We start from the raw sequence: 12871 nt of genomic DNA, 5'->3' as shown, positions 1-12871 counted from the left end.
AATAAATGTAAGCTCCTGGAGGGAAGGCGTGGCCCTTTATTTCTTTATATTGCCTTTGTACTTCGTATCAGTTAGAATTTCATTTCATTGCAAAGAAAACAGATCTGAAAAATAATGGCTTAAACATAGGACGTTTTGTATTGTCAAGTAAAGTAGGTCGGTTTAGTCTGTTCGTGTTGTGGCCCCACCAGCCATCACCAGCCAAGGTTTCTTCCGGCTCTCTGCTCCAGCATCTCTAAGGAATGGCCCTGTTTTCCACTGTGGCTCCGGAGCTCCAAACATCACTTCCGTGTTCCAAGCAGCAGAACAGAGAAAGGGAAAGAGCATACCCTTCCCTTTTAAAAAAGGAGAGCTTTGCAAGTCCCAGTACCTTCTGCTTATATCTCGTCCAGAACTTAGTTACGTGGCTGTGCCCAGCTGTAAGGAAGGCTGGAGAATACAGTGTTTTAGCCAGTGGATGATGTGCCAAGCTACAAATTAGACGCTATTACTAAGAAAGAAGGTGATGAATATTTGATGATACTGCTGGAAAAGGTAGCAGAATATTGGACAAAGGACTTTTCTTTGGGGAGCAGTTTACAGAGATTAAAATTTAAGTTGAGACTAAATGTCCTGAAAGGCTGAGATGATAAAAGGGCTCTCAAGACAGTTTACTCAGAGAGGATGATTTGCAAAGTTCAGAGGCCATTCATTCCACACCCTGGGTTTTTTTTAACATTGAAAATATTGATTGGATTATCCTATGATTCTAGAAGTATATCTGTGAACCTTAGAAAATTTAGAAAAAGAGAAAAAGAATGCCCCTTACTCCCCAAACCTAGAGATAACCCTAAGTAACGTTTCAGTGTGCTTCACTTCAGTCTCTTCCATGCATAAATCATGTTAATTTTGTAGGTTTGTAGAGAGAGCACGAGTGAACAAGGGGGCAGAGAAAGAGAGCGAGAGTGCAGTTGCCAAAGGAGGACTCAAGCTCACCAACCTTGAGATCATGACCTGAGCCGAAGTTGGATGCTCAAGCTACTGCACCACCCAGGCGCCCCCGTAGTGGTGTTTTAACTGTGTTTTTTGAAAAAGCGGTATCTTGAAACGTGTTCCCCAGCCCCTCACGCTGCCTTTGCTTCGTCTCCTGCCCTCTACTCCACGATCACGGCTCATGGCAGTCTGTAAATCACATAGCAATTTATCTTCTGCGTATTTCAGCAGATCCAAACTTCCAAATCCCCTGTGACACGTTTTATACAAACGCCAGCCCAGCACACACTCTGTTCCTCACCTTGCTTTTCCCACCCACACTATTCTGCCCTGTGCTTTTTGCCAGATCCACACAAGAGCATCCCTCTTTGCTTTAGTGGCATTTCTTCCAGTGGAGTTACCCCATTTATTAAACAGCTCCTACTGACGGGCACTTGAGTTGTTTCCAGTCTTCTCTATGACAGGCAATGCACAGCCTGGTATGGGTCTCATTCGCATATGGTAACATATTTACAGGATAAATTCCTAGAAGTGGAATTGCTAGGTCAAATGCACTTGTAATTGTGATCAGTACTGCCAAATTGCTCTCCACGTTGATCGCAACAAAATTTGCCCTCCCACCAGCAATATGTGAGTGTCTGTTTCCCCACGGCCTCATCAAAAGTGGGTATTTTCATACCTCTCCTTTTTGGCCTGAATGATAAATTTTAAAAATAGATCTTGGTATAGCTTTATCATGGGGAAAATAGACTCATTATTTTTGCTTTTGTGTTTTTAAATGTCCGTTGTTTTTGTTTTTTTAATTCCTGCTCAGTGCTTTACCTTTCATGAGTAAATGAGTAGATGAGTAGGTAATTGGACTGAATAGTTGCTATTTCTCCTTCTGTTCTATCCCTGATAAAAGCACCTGTTATGTCCCAGCTAAATAATTGTTTGTTTTTTTAAGATTTGATTTTTAAGTAATGTCTACTCCCAACATGGGGCTTGAACCTACAACCCCAAGATCAAGAGCTGTACACTCCACTGACTGAACCAGTCTGGTGCCAGGCACCCCTAAATAATTGTTTATTATTTTGAGGGTTTATACCCTGCTTTATTTCTAAAACATTTTTTTAAATGTATTTATTTGTTTTGAGAGAGACAGAGACAGTGTGAGTGGGAGAGGGGCAGAGAGACAGAGAGAGGCAGAGAGAGGATCCCAAGCAGCCTCTGCACTATCAGCACAGAGTCTGATGCACGGCTCCAACTCGGGAAACCCTGAGATCATAACCCTAGCTGAAACCAAGAGTCAGGAGCTTAACCGACTAAGCCACCCAGATGCCCCTATTTCTAAAAGATTTTAAGTAAGAAAATTGGAATAAAGGGAAAATAAGAGTAAAAATACACCAAAAAAAAAAAGACTGTAAGAAAAGCAAGACGAAGCCAGAAATGAAGTCAGTTCACCAAATAGCCTCAGCACTTGCCAGCGTCAGGTCACGGATTCGGCCAGTGCAGAACTCCTTTTGACAAGGAGTTCAAAACATCTATGCAGGGCTCTGTCAGAACCTGGCTTTTCTGAGGCTGTGATCATCATCAGAGGGTGTGGGGAGGAGACTTTTCCTTCTTTCGGCATTCATGCTCCAGACTCCAGTGCCCTGTGGGACTAGAGCAGCAGAAATAGCATCAGAAGGGAGGAAGGTGGTCGGCCGATGGGAAGAACAGAGGAGGAGGAAGAGCAAGGTTGGAAGGAGAACAAGGCACGGGCGGGGGGGGGGGGGGGGGGGGGGGGGGGGGGGGGGGGGGGGGGGGACGTGCTCAGAAAGTGCACTGGACAGGGCTGCCTGGGTGGCTCAGTCAGTTAAGCGTCAGACCTTCAGTTCAGGTCATGATCTTGTGGTACGTGGGTCCATGGGTTTGAGCCCCGCGTCCGGCTCTGTGCTGACAGCTCAGAGCCTGGAGCCTGCTTCAGATTCTTTGTCTCCATCTTTCTCTATCCCTTCCTCTCTCACGCTCTGTCTCTCTCTCTCTCAAAAATAAACAAACACATAAAAGAAAAAAAAAAGTGCACTGGTTAGAGGCCTTCAAGGTTTATCTAAACGTGCACATTTTATCAAAATGTAAGAGCTGTAGCAAGTCAACATCAGCTTAGTTCTACCGAAATTCTTATCGTCCCGTGTGGCCTGCTTTGTCTAAGCCCTGACCTTGGTCAGATCCCTGTTTGGCATCCTGGCTTCATTTTCTGGCCAAGCCCTACTTGGAGATGAGCTCCATAAAGGAAGAAGGGATTGTGCTCATGACAATACATCGTGAAAAAACATTCCAGTTTCTAGCAGAGGGGAGCGTTGTTCTGAGGATGTTGAGGAAACCTGGAGACCGTCTTCATGTCTGTGTCAAAAGACAATACTTCGCTTTCTGGTATTCTTTGTACATACATTGTCACCTTAAACCCAGATTGAAAAACTCGTCATACTAGGATTACAGCTCTGGTAAGAGATATTTGCTTGTAGGAAGGGGTAAGGACAAAAAAACAGTGCTAGAGCAGTGGAGTAAAAATTACCAAAAAACAAAACAAAACAATTTGTTATAATTGTCTTTCTGTATGCACAAAATCCCAGCTGTTGCTCAGCGTCAGAGTCAACTTGTTGTGTTTCTTCTGGTGCAGATAAAGTTATCTTCACTCCAGACAGACCAAACAAACCCTTTCACTTACAGCACAATGTTTTTGTCTTTCCAGGCATCCTATAAGCCATTGTTGAGGCAGGTCGTGGAGGAAATATTTAATCCTGAGAAGCCAGATCCGGCAGATATCGAACACATGTCTTCAGGCCTCACTGATCTCCTTAAGACTGGATTTAGCATGTTTATGAAGGTAAAGTAACCATGAAGAGGTAATCCTGACCGTTATGCTCCCTTCACTGGGTGTGAAAGCACGGACACCATGCTCACCCTGGTGAGGACCATATAAGATAACAGCCAGTATTTTGGCTCTTCCGAAATCAGGTACAATCTTTATTTAACTTGGGTTATAAACAGCCCGACCTGCCAGCCTCGTCCAGCTACTTTTGACCTAAGCACCGTGGTCTTTTCCAATCCATTTTAAGGGCACCAGCCCTCCAGGATAGCAGTGATGAAAACTTTTCTCCTCCTGGCACACAGTTCCACCAGATCCATATACTAGTCACGGCTCTTACCAGTGGTCTATTGCTCTTAATTCCAGAACTGACATTGGAGAATGAAGAACTCTGCTCAGTCATATGACTAGCATCACCCCAAAAGCCATTTGAAAATGACTTCTGTCTTAGCCCAGCAGACTCCCAGGTGGCAAGTGCTAGACTTTCTCTGGCTAATACCAACGGTAGGTCAAAAATGACGGAACAGCCTTTGCCATGGGGATAAAAGGAGGCAAAGTACACAAATGAGACCTATTTTTAACTTACTATAAAGTTTCTAAATTTAAAAGGATCTAAACAAGATTACAGGGCTGGCCTCCCAGTCGACACCAGGATTTCAGTTGTAATAACTCTTGGAAATAACAAAATGTTTTGCCTACTTCAAAGCGTCTTTGAAATCACGAATTAATCTACATAGAAGATCTGGCCTTTTCAGAGTTCAGTAAATGCATATGCCAGGAAAACCGGTCTACTCTGAAAGCCAGAGGACAGAAGCCAGACAATCAGACTCTAGACAAAGCAGTAAACCGGCTGGAGGGGCCACCGGGTCTCCTTCCTGCTGCCCCCCGTTATCGGCTCTGTCTGCTGCACTGGTGGGGCTGGTAAATTTCCCCTTCTTTATTTTTTTTTAAAATAATCCATTACAGATCCACTTCTTGAAAATGTTTGGGGGCTCCTGTGTTGAATGTAAGCAACACAGTGGCTCTTCGTGATGGCCAGTCTGTGTAGAAACTTCCAGGCTAGACATGGTCTCAGAAACCTCCTCCAGTTGAGCACCCTCTTCCTTCATTCACAAGCTTGGACTTAGCCCTGAGAAAGACTAAAATAGCACATGTGGACTTTCAGGCGCTGGTCAGTGGGGTCTGAGGGTGGCCCCACAGGTTGCGGCATTCGTGGTTCATGGTTGGGCAAGGGTATAGTGTCCACTCCAGCCTGTCCACACTCTGCCCACCACATGTGTTTCCAGTCTGCCGAGAGACACGGTGCAGGCGAGAGGAGGCCTCCGACTCAGTCTTGTCCAGCGACATTCCATAGAAACACTGTTTCTTAGCAAAAGGATCCTGTGACCAAATACGTTTGGGGAACACAGGGGGAAACCACAAATTGAATTGCTTGGGAAGGCACAGTGCCTTTAATATCCTAATGGACTTTGCAACTATCAGGCCAATAGAGAGCCTCCCTTGTGGGAGAGCAGCCACTTGGTTTTCCATTACTGTTTCATGAAGCATGACACATCACATTTTTAAATTACCCTGTTAAACTCTGCAGAGTGTGTTTTTGCAGCTCTTCCCCGGGATCAGAACCTTCACTGTCTTAAGGATTTGGCCTAGGAAGGTGTGTGGAGGTCTCCTGGGATGCTCTGTTTCCCTCTATTCAGATCTCTGGAGTTAGGGCTCATGAAGAAATGCTCTGGCTCCTTGAGACTGACCTCAAAAGGAGGTTTCCAAGTAATGAATTTCAGAAAAAGGGGGAATTTGTGATTTCCCAGCAGCTGTCAGAATCCATTCCCCCAGCTGCCAGGTCTCTGCTCTCAGTTGCCAGGCGATGTCATTTGTTTGCAAGGGGTGGGAAGGGTCTCAGTGGGCTGGTCACATAGCCCTCCCCACCCCTGAACCCCAAGAGAGAGTCATTTGTTCTGTTTCTACATGGGCTTCAATGGCTTCCTACCACACCACGGAACTTGTAAAGGAAAATTACCTCTGGCTTCTACATTCAGGACTCCAATAAAAATAAGTGGAAGAAATGTAAATAAAAACAGCCAGAAGGGCTTTGAAGAATAACTGCAATTCCACAAGGAGCTATGTCTTTGAGATGGAGGGAAACCATGAGGAGAGAGTTTCTTCTCCTCTGCTTAAAGTCCTGCAGAGAGAGAAGATACTAGGTGTGTGTCTAGGATTCTCAGCATGAAACAAAAACTGTGTGAGAGGGGACTCAAGGCTGCTGGGTTTTACCCTTACTAAAGTCAGCGTCTCATCTGTAACCTACTGCAGCTTTTTCCCATGACATTCCCACATCACTTTCGTGTGCTTTCCTCCATGAAGACTGTCCAGAAAAGTCTCCCATCCCCACCTGCTCTGGTTATCTATTGCTGTACTAGAAGCCATCCCAAAACATTGACTTAACATACTGTGGGTCATTGATTTTGTTCATGAGTCTGCACTCTGGGCAGAGCTCAACAGAGAAGGATCACCTTTAAGATGGCCTCCTCACGCTGTCAGCAAGTTGATGTAGACCATCAGCTGGTAGTTCAGCCTGGCCTGTGAGCCAAGGGACGCAGATCCTCTCCATCTGAGCTTCCTCACAACATGGTGGCTGCATTCCAAGGGCAAGCGTCCTGAAAGAGCCAGATAGAAGCCTCAGAAGTCACACCGCATCCCCTCCATAATACTCTGTTGAGGCACTTGCACAAGCCAACCTGGGTTCAAGGAGAAGGGACTTCCTCTCTTCCTCTTGAAAAGATGGTTGTGACCACTTTTGGAAAACACAGTCTGCATTCAGCCTGCATATACCATCCAGCCTGACAGGGTAGTGTTGGGCGAAGTCTAATAGTGTTCCCCCCAGTCCAGAGGACAGAAAATTCACTCGTGCTCCTGACCTGGTTTCAGGAAAAGTGCTTCCAGAAAGGCTTTGATAATGGAAGACCTGCCTGTTTGCCATGACGTTTTTTGAACAATATCATTTCAAAACCAACCAACCCAACAAACAACAAAGCAAAACCTTCCTAAGTGATTAGACACTGCATGACTTTCCTCACCCTCTTCCCTCTCCGCTGTGTCAGGCCCTGGGGAGAAGAGGGAGTATGCCCACAAGATCATTCTTCGGGCAGTTCTGAGAAAGCGTTTCAAGTCAGCCAAAGGCACTCCTCCACCAGAGGGTAGACTTGTGGTTAGCCACATAAAGTCGTGGGCTTCAAAAGGCAATGCCTGTGGGGGAGGGGGCTATCAAAATGGGGAGAAACAGCTCCGGCAGAACCTGACATTCTTCAAACAATCAAGCATTTCTCCAAGCGGCTTGTGCGTGGAGTACCTTGATCTCCTTACAGGAAAGCTTGATAGTGATCTAATAAATAAATCGAAACATGCCTTACCCCTCTCGCATCGACGTTAATTTAATTTAAAACTAGCATGTCTAATAGGCAGCACTTTTAAAATGCATTTCTGGAATTTGTGGTTTGGATTTCAGTCTCCTGAAAATAATATATTTTATATCTACTCCATGTGTTTGGCCCCCAACTTGTTTTGACTAAAGGACATGATTTGTCAAGATGTTTTCTGTGTCAGAATTGGAATGAGGAGGGTGGATTTTATCTAATGAAATTGCATGAGGTCCTTTTACCTCCTTTCCTGTGTTTCTTAAGAAGGATTTTGTTGCTGCTGTTGTTGTTGTTGTTCCATGTCCTACGTGGTCATGCTTCATTGGAAAACAATAAAAGATTTGTGAAAAAGACTCGAAGAAGACCCAGAGCTTGCCTCTGGGCCCTTCTCTGAATTGACAGGAGAGCTCCGTTGTGTTGGGTCCGTAGGAAAAACTGCTCAAGCCTGGAAAAGCTGGTAGTGGGGAGGGGATCAGAACTGAAACTCTTCCAGTTGCAGTGAAGATGCTCAACTGAATCATTTACTGTGGATCATTTATTGTGAAGACTAAGGAGTGTGTCAGGGAAGTCAGTTGCTATGCTGTGGGGCCTCAGGAAGGACTGGGACTGACATCTGGAAAGCCATCAGGAAACCAGACAGTTGTTTGAGACTCGCTCTGGCCTGAGAAGACGTGAAGGACGGTGGCCAGCATATTGTAGGTGCTCAGTGGTAGTTGAATGAATGGGTAGCTCTGCCATAGCTTTTGGTTCTGCTTAAGAGCTCTGCTTTGGCTGAGCCTCCCCTATCTCAGGGCAAGTCTTGGTTCCCAAGGGAGCGTCTCGAATTGGCGCAGCCTTGGTCAGTGGCCCATTCCTGAACCATTCTGAGGGGCAGGATCACACTGTCGCTACGTGGCTGGCCGGGAGCCCACCCCAGCACTGTGAGGATAAAGGAAGCCAGCCACTTATGTGTTAGAGAGATACCTGTGGAGGCATCCACAGCAGGGGCGAAGGATCCCATGGGGATGAAGGACAAAAACGGTGAGCCTCAGATGAGATATGATATCTGATCCTTGAACTATGAGAGCTGGGCATGCATGTGGGTCATCTAGCCCAGCTCTACGTTGTTTACACAGGAAAATAAGACGGAGAGATGAACTGTTGACTTAGGTCCATGATACTTAACGACATTTCTGACAAGAAGAAACCACGTCAGCATTTGGCGTTTGTTGATTAAATCACCACACGTCCTAGAATTCCTGTTTGCAGCACTATTTATAACCGTTGTTTATGTTTTCTTCTTCTTAACTATACCTCATACTATGCTTGATTTTTGTCTAACACTAGCTAAATAGGATCCATAAGGTCTCGTGAGATGGATTCTCTCATGGTAGGGATCATCAAGCAACAACAAAAACTGGGTTTGGGCAGCCTACAATTTTTGTCTGCCTGTGAGCAATTGTTGAGAGCCTCTTTTGTGTGCTCCCCACTGTTGCGGGCAAGGAAGACATAGAGACAAACGAGGGAGGTACCCCAGCGGCCATGGCAGAGTTCACGTTGTGGAGCCTGTCGTTTGTTAGGGAGATGGACAAGAAAGCTGAGGACTGTGGGGCGGAGAGAGGAGTGGGGTGCCAGGTGGGATGGGAGGGCGCAGAGAAGGAGGGGCCAGGCAGAGAGTCAGAGAAAACTTCCCAGAGGAGTCGAATGCCATCACAGCAACAAAAGTGAGGAACAGTCATCAATGCCGTGGCACATTGAAGGAATTACGGATGGGTCCCAGTGGCTAGAGCTGAGGGTGGATGGAGGGAGTGGAAGAATATGAAAAGAGAGCTAAGCAAAAGCCAGCCAGATCAGAAAAGACCAGAGGTCTGAAATTTGACCAAAGCACTGAGGCGCCATTGAATGGTTTTCAGGAACATATAACCAGTTTATATTTTACAAAGGTGGCCCTGGAGGCAAGTGAGGGGGGAAAGGTGGCCAGACCAGCATCAGGCTGCAGGGGGAAGGTGAGAAGAAGGGGAGACCCAGGGCTCAAGCTGGGCTGGCGGTGTGAGGGCAGGGACGCAGTGCTGGCGGGTTCCATGGGATGGGGTGTTGCTTAGATATGGAAGCAAATGAGAAGACCCTGCCTAGGGCCGTTTACCTGATGTGGGGAGACTGGATGAATGGTGTTGATGTTCCTGAGAAGCAGAAAGGGAGAGTAAGATAAGCTGCACCTGAGAGTTTAGCTTTGCAGCTCAGCAGAACCTGGGCCAACAGTCTCAGTCTGGGGCCGCTGGTGCGGGTGAGCTGTGAACCATGGGCAGAGCCCAGGTCACCCGAGGGTGATTGGGGGACCAGCAGGAGCCAGAGGCCCGAGCAGTCAGGGACACAAGACATATTGGAGCAGGTCAAGCACGTGGAGCCCTCTAAGGAGAGTCCAGGGATGAAGGAGAGAAACTGAGGAGGCTTCGAAACTGGACAGAGTGGGGGAAGTTTCTGGAAAGAGGAAGCCATCCACTGCAGCAAATGTGACAGGGGAGCAGGCTGCACCACAGAATGGCTCTGGAAGCATGGAGACCTTCTACAATGCGATTAAATGAGTTCCACCAGGAACCCTGTCATTGGCTGGTGCTGCTAAAGAATGAAAAGTATGCCCTTACGAGATGAACGCTAGTAAACATGCTCTCAGTTTAAAGAATCGCTTTGTAAATGGCAGCGCGTGGAGGAGTCTCACTCTGCAGCGAGAGGGACATGGATTTCAGTGTCAGCCCTCCAGCTTACTGATTGCGAGCCTTAGGACAATTTACTCAACCCCTTCAAGCCTCACTGTCTCTCTCTGTAACTTGGAACCTCTACTTCACAGACTCTCAGGATTGCGTAAAGTCACCCTGGCCCTGCTCTATTTTCCTTCACGGCATTTGCCACCTTCCTTCCTTACCAGTTTACATATCTACCTTGTCATTCTCCCTGACTGAAGTACACACACCAGCAGGAATTCCTCTCAGGTCCGTCCACTGCTGAATCCCTAGAGCCGTGTCCCACCCCATAGGAGCTTCTCACTGAATATTTGCTGAATGGATGAATAACTGCGTAAACAGCACAGTGCCAAGTGTTCGATGAAGGCGGCAGTGTGCTTACTAATTTCCGTTGGGACAAATCCATTGCCAAACCATCTTCAGAGTTGGCACAGCTGTTCTCGGGGCCTTGTGCCTTGTAAGGCCAATGGTCCAGTCGCACTTTGTCCCTCCTCCAAGGCTCTGCTCTTGTTGTAGAATGGGGGGCCTGCCCCTTGCCTGGGCTGGGGACAAAGGGGTCACACGCAGAGAGAAACCGAGTAGAGGAGATCAGCAGCAGGATCTCCAGAACTCCTGGAAGGTGCCAGTGAAACGGGAAGCAGAGGAAACCCTGCTCCTTGAAACCAATCAGGACGTCAAAGAGCTCTCTCGGGGCCCACAGCTACACAGGTTTTGGCAGCCTGCATCTCAAAGGCTCGGATGGATGGGTGGATGGACGGATGGACGGACGGATGGATGGTGGAGAGAGACTGTCTTCTCTGACCCAGAACCCACGCCTGAAAATCACAGCCAGCAAAGGTCTGGAAAGTGAAGGAAAGAGCAGTGAGACTGACTCGCTTTATTAATCTATGCGTTTGCGATGGCAATAGTAACATGGAAAGCTTTTGTCTTCCATGTGCCTTGCACCATGAACTCACACACAGGCCGCAGCCATGTAGGACCAAAAAAGGAATGTGTTGTTCTGATGGAAAAGAGTTTAAAAGACTCTGCCTCCCCATAGCCTGCCCACTCAACATGTTCTAGAAGGAAAGTCTGGTATCAAAACACGAATCTAAACAGCAACCACAAGAGCAAACAGCAACGCACATTAATTGGACCCTTTTATTTGTACCAAAACCAACATTCCCTCAGCTCCTTGGCCCCAGGGCATTGTTCTTTGTTGTGAGTGTTATTTGTTTCCTTTTCATCTTTCAATATATCCTTCCAAGACTCTCGCCAGTGTACTTTAGAGTCCAGACTCTCTTATGGAAAGCTTATGTCTTTTGGGAACATACTGTACCACTTGAAGTTGTGGAGCCAGTTGTCTTTCTGTTACAGGAATAAGTGAGAAACCACTATTTACAGGGCAAGAAGGAGCCTCAGGTTAGCTGCTCAGCCAGCAAGAGCCACACGTGAAGCAAAGAAAGACTTTCTAAAAGATCTCTAAGAACTAAGAAGGTCATCTCCAGTTAACCCGTGGGTCTCATTCATTCCTCTATCCATTTATTGTATCCATGCAACATTTGTTGAAAGTTTATCGTGAGCAAGGTCTGTGCTCAAAGCCACAAATACCAAAACCCCAAGATAAATATGATCAGCCCTCACCCTCCAGCAGCTCACAGTTTAGGAGAGGAGTCAGGCAGGTGTGTAACAAGCCTGCGGTCCAGGTGGACGAGGCCAAGGCAGAGGTGCGTGTCAGATTCGGGCCATGGAGCAGGAGTCAAGAGATAATTAGAGAGAACTTTTCAGAGGAGAGGATGCTTTTAAAAGAGAGTAAGGGGGAAGGAGGTAAAGAAGAGGAGAGGGTACTTTAACACAAAGGAAACTACACATGCTACACAAAACACTATGATGCAGTCATAGTCAAAATACTTAATAACTGTAGTGCCGTGCTGCAGAGGCCAAAACCCGCTGGTATGGTCCCCACCAGTGCCTGTGGCCCCCAGTCTTTCCTACTAACGTGGCCAGTCTCCAGGGTTTGTAGAAAAAAAGCAAAGTACGATGTTGAGTGCTAGAAGTCAGGTAGTTACCCTTGGTGAGGTCATGACGGCAGGGGGCCAAGGTGGGGCTCCAGGGTGCTGACTTGCTATTTCTTGATGGCTCTGTTTAGTTTGTGAAAATAAATCAAACCAAACACTGCGATAAATGCAATTTTCAGGGCCAGTGTTCAATAAAAAGACATATGTTTACCAAAATGTTTTAAAAAAATACCCCAATACCGGGCAGTCAGGCACAGCTCAAATTCTTATGAATGACTCCAGCAGACAATGTGCATAGAAGACAGAAACAGAGACATGAAGCAAAGCCACGTGGAAAGAGCTTATGTGCTGAGTTAAGGGGCTTGAACTTCAGCCTCAGAGACTCTCAGCCTCTGGAGCTTGGCCCCTGATGCCCCAGTTGAGTTAATGCATGTAAATTTCTAATTAACAGGCTTGATCTGGGAAATGAGAGAGAGTCAGGTCTAAGGTGACTGTCAGGTGTCTGGCTCAGGGGACTGAAGATGGTGATACTGGTAGAAAGTCAACATGGGCAAGGGTGCCTGGGTGGTTCAGTCGGTTAAGCTCCCGACTTTGGCTCAGGTCATGATCTCATGGTCCATGGGTTCAAGCCCTGCATAGGGCTCTGTGCTGATAGAGTGACAGAGATTGTCTCCCCCACTCACACTCTGTCTCTGTCTCTCTCTCTCTCAAAAAAGAACGTTAAAAAAAATTTTTTTTAAGTCAACATGGGCAAGAGACTTGGGTGAAGATCATGCATCAAATGTGAAACCTGTTGGGTTTAGGGTCCCGGGAGACACCCAGGTGGGCATGTCCACAGGAACTCAGTAGAGGTGTTTGTGCTAAGGACATAAATTTGGGAAGACTATAAAAGGTTGTGGAAGGCGAAGAGTGGTGAGGTCCTTCAGGGATGCTGCATTGAGT

The 12871-nt window shown here is 46.8% G+C and overlaps 1 protein-coding gene across 1 annotated transcript in view; it reads left to right on the top strand.

Moving 5' to 3' along the window:
- SCFD2 (sec1 family domain containing 2) overlaps nucleotides 1-12871 on the top strand; it is a 231514-nt gene that overhangs the window by 206325 nt on the left and 12318 nt on the right. The window contains exon 3 of the mRNA XM_039241068.1: nucleotides 3686-3820. Coding sequence (XP_039096999.1) covers nucleotides 3686-3820 — 135 coding nt within the window. The remainder of the gene's footprint in view (nucleotides 1-3685; nucleotides 3821-12871) is intronic.

This window comes from Hyaena hyaena, unplaced genomic scaffold (genome assembly GCF_003009895.1).
Source record: "Hyaena hyaena isolate Hyena2069 unplaced genomic scaffold, ASM300989v1 scaffold_187, whole genome shotgun sequence".
In the NCBI taxonomy this organism is placed as follows: Eukaryota; Metazoa; Chordata; class Mammalia; order Carnivora; family Hyaenidae; genus Hyaena; species Hyaena hyaena.
This window is presented reverse-complemented; position numbering and strand designations above follow the sequence as displayed.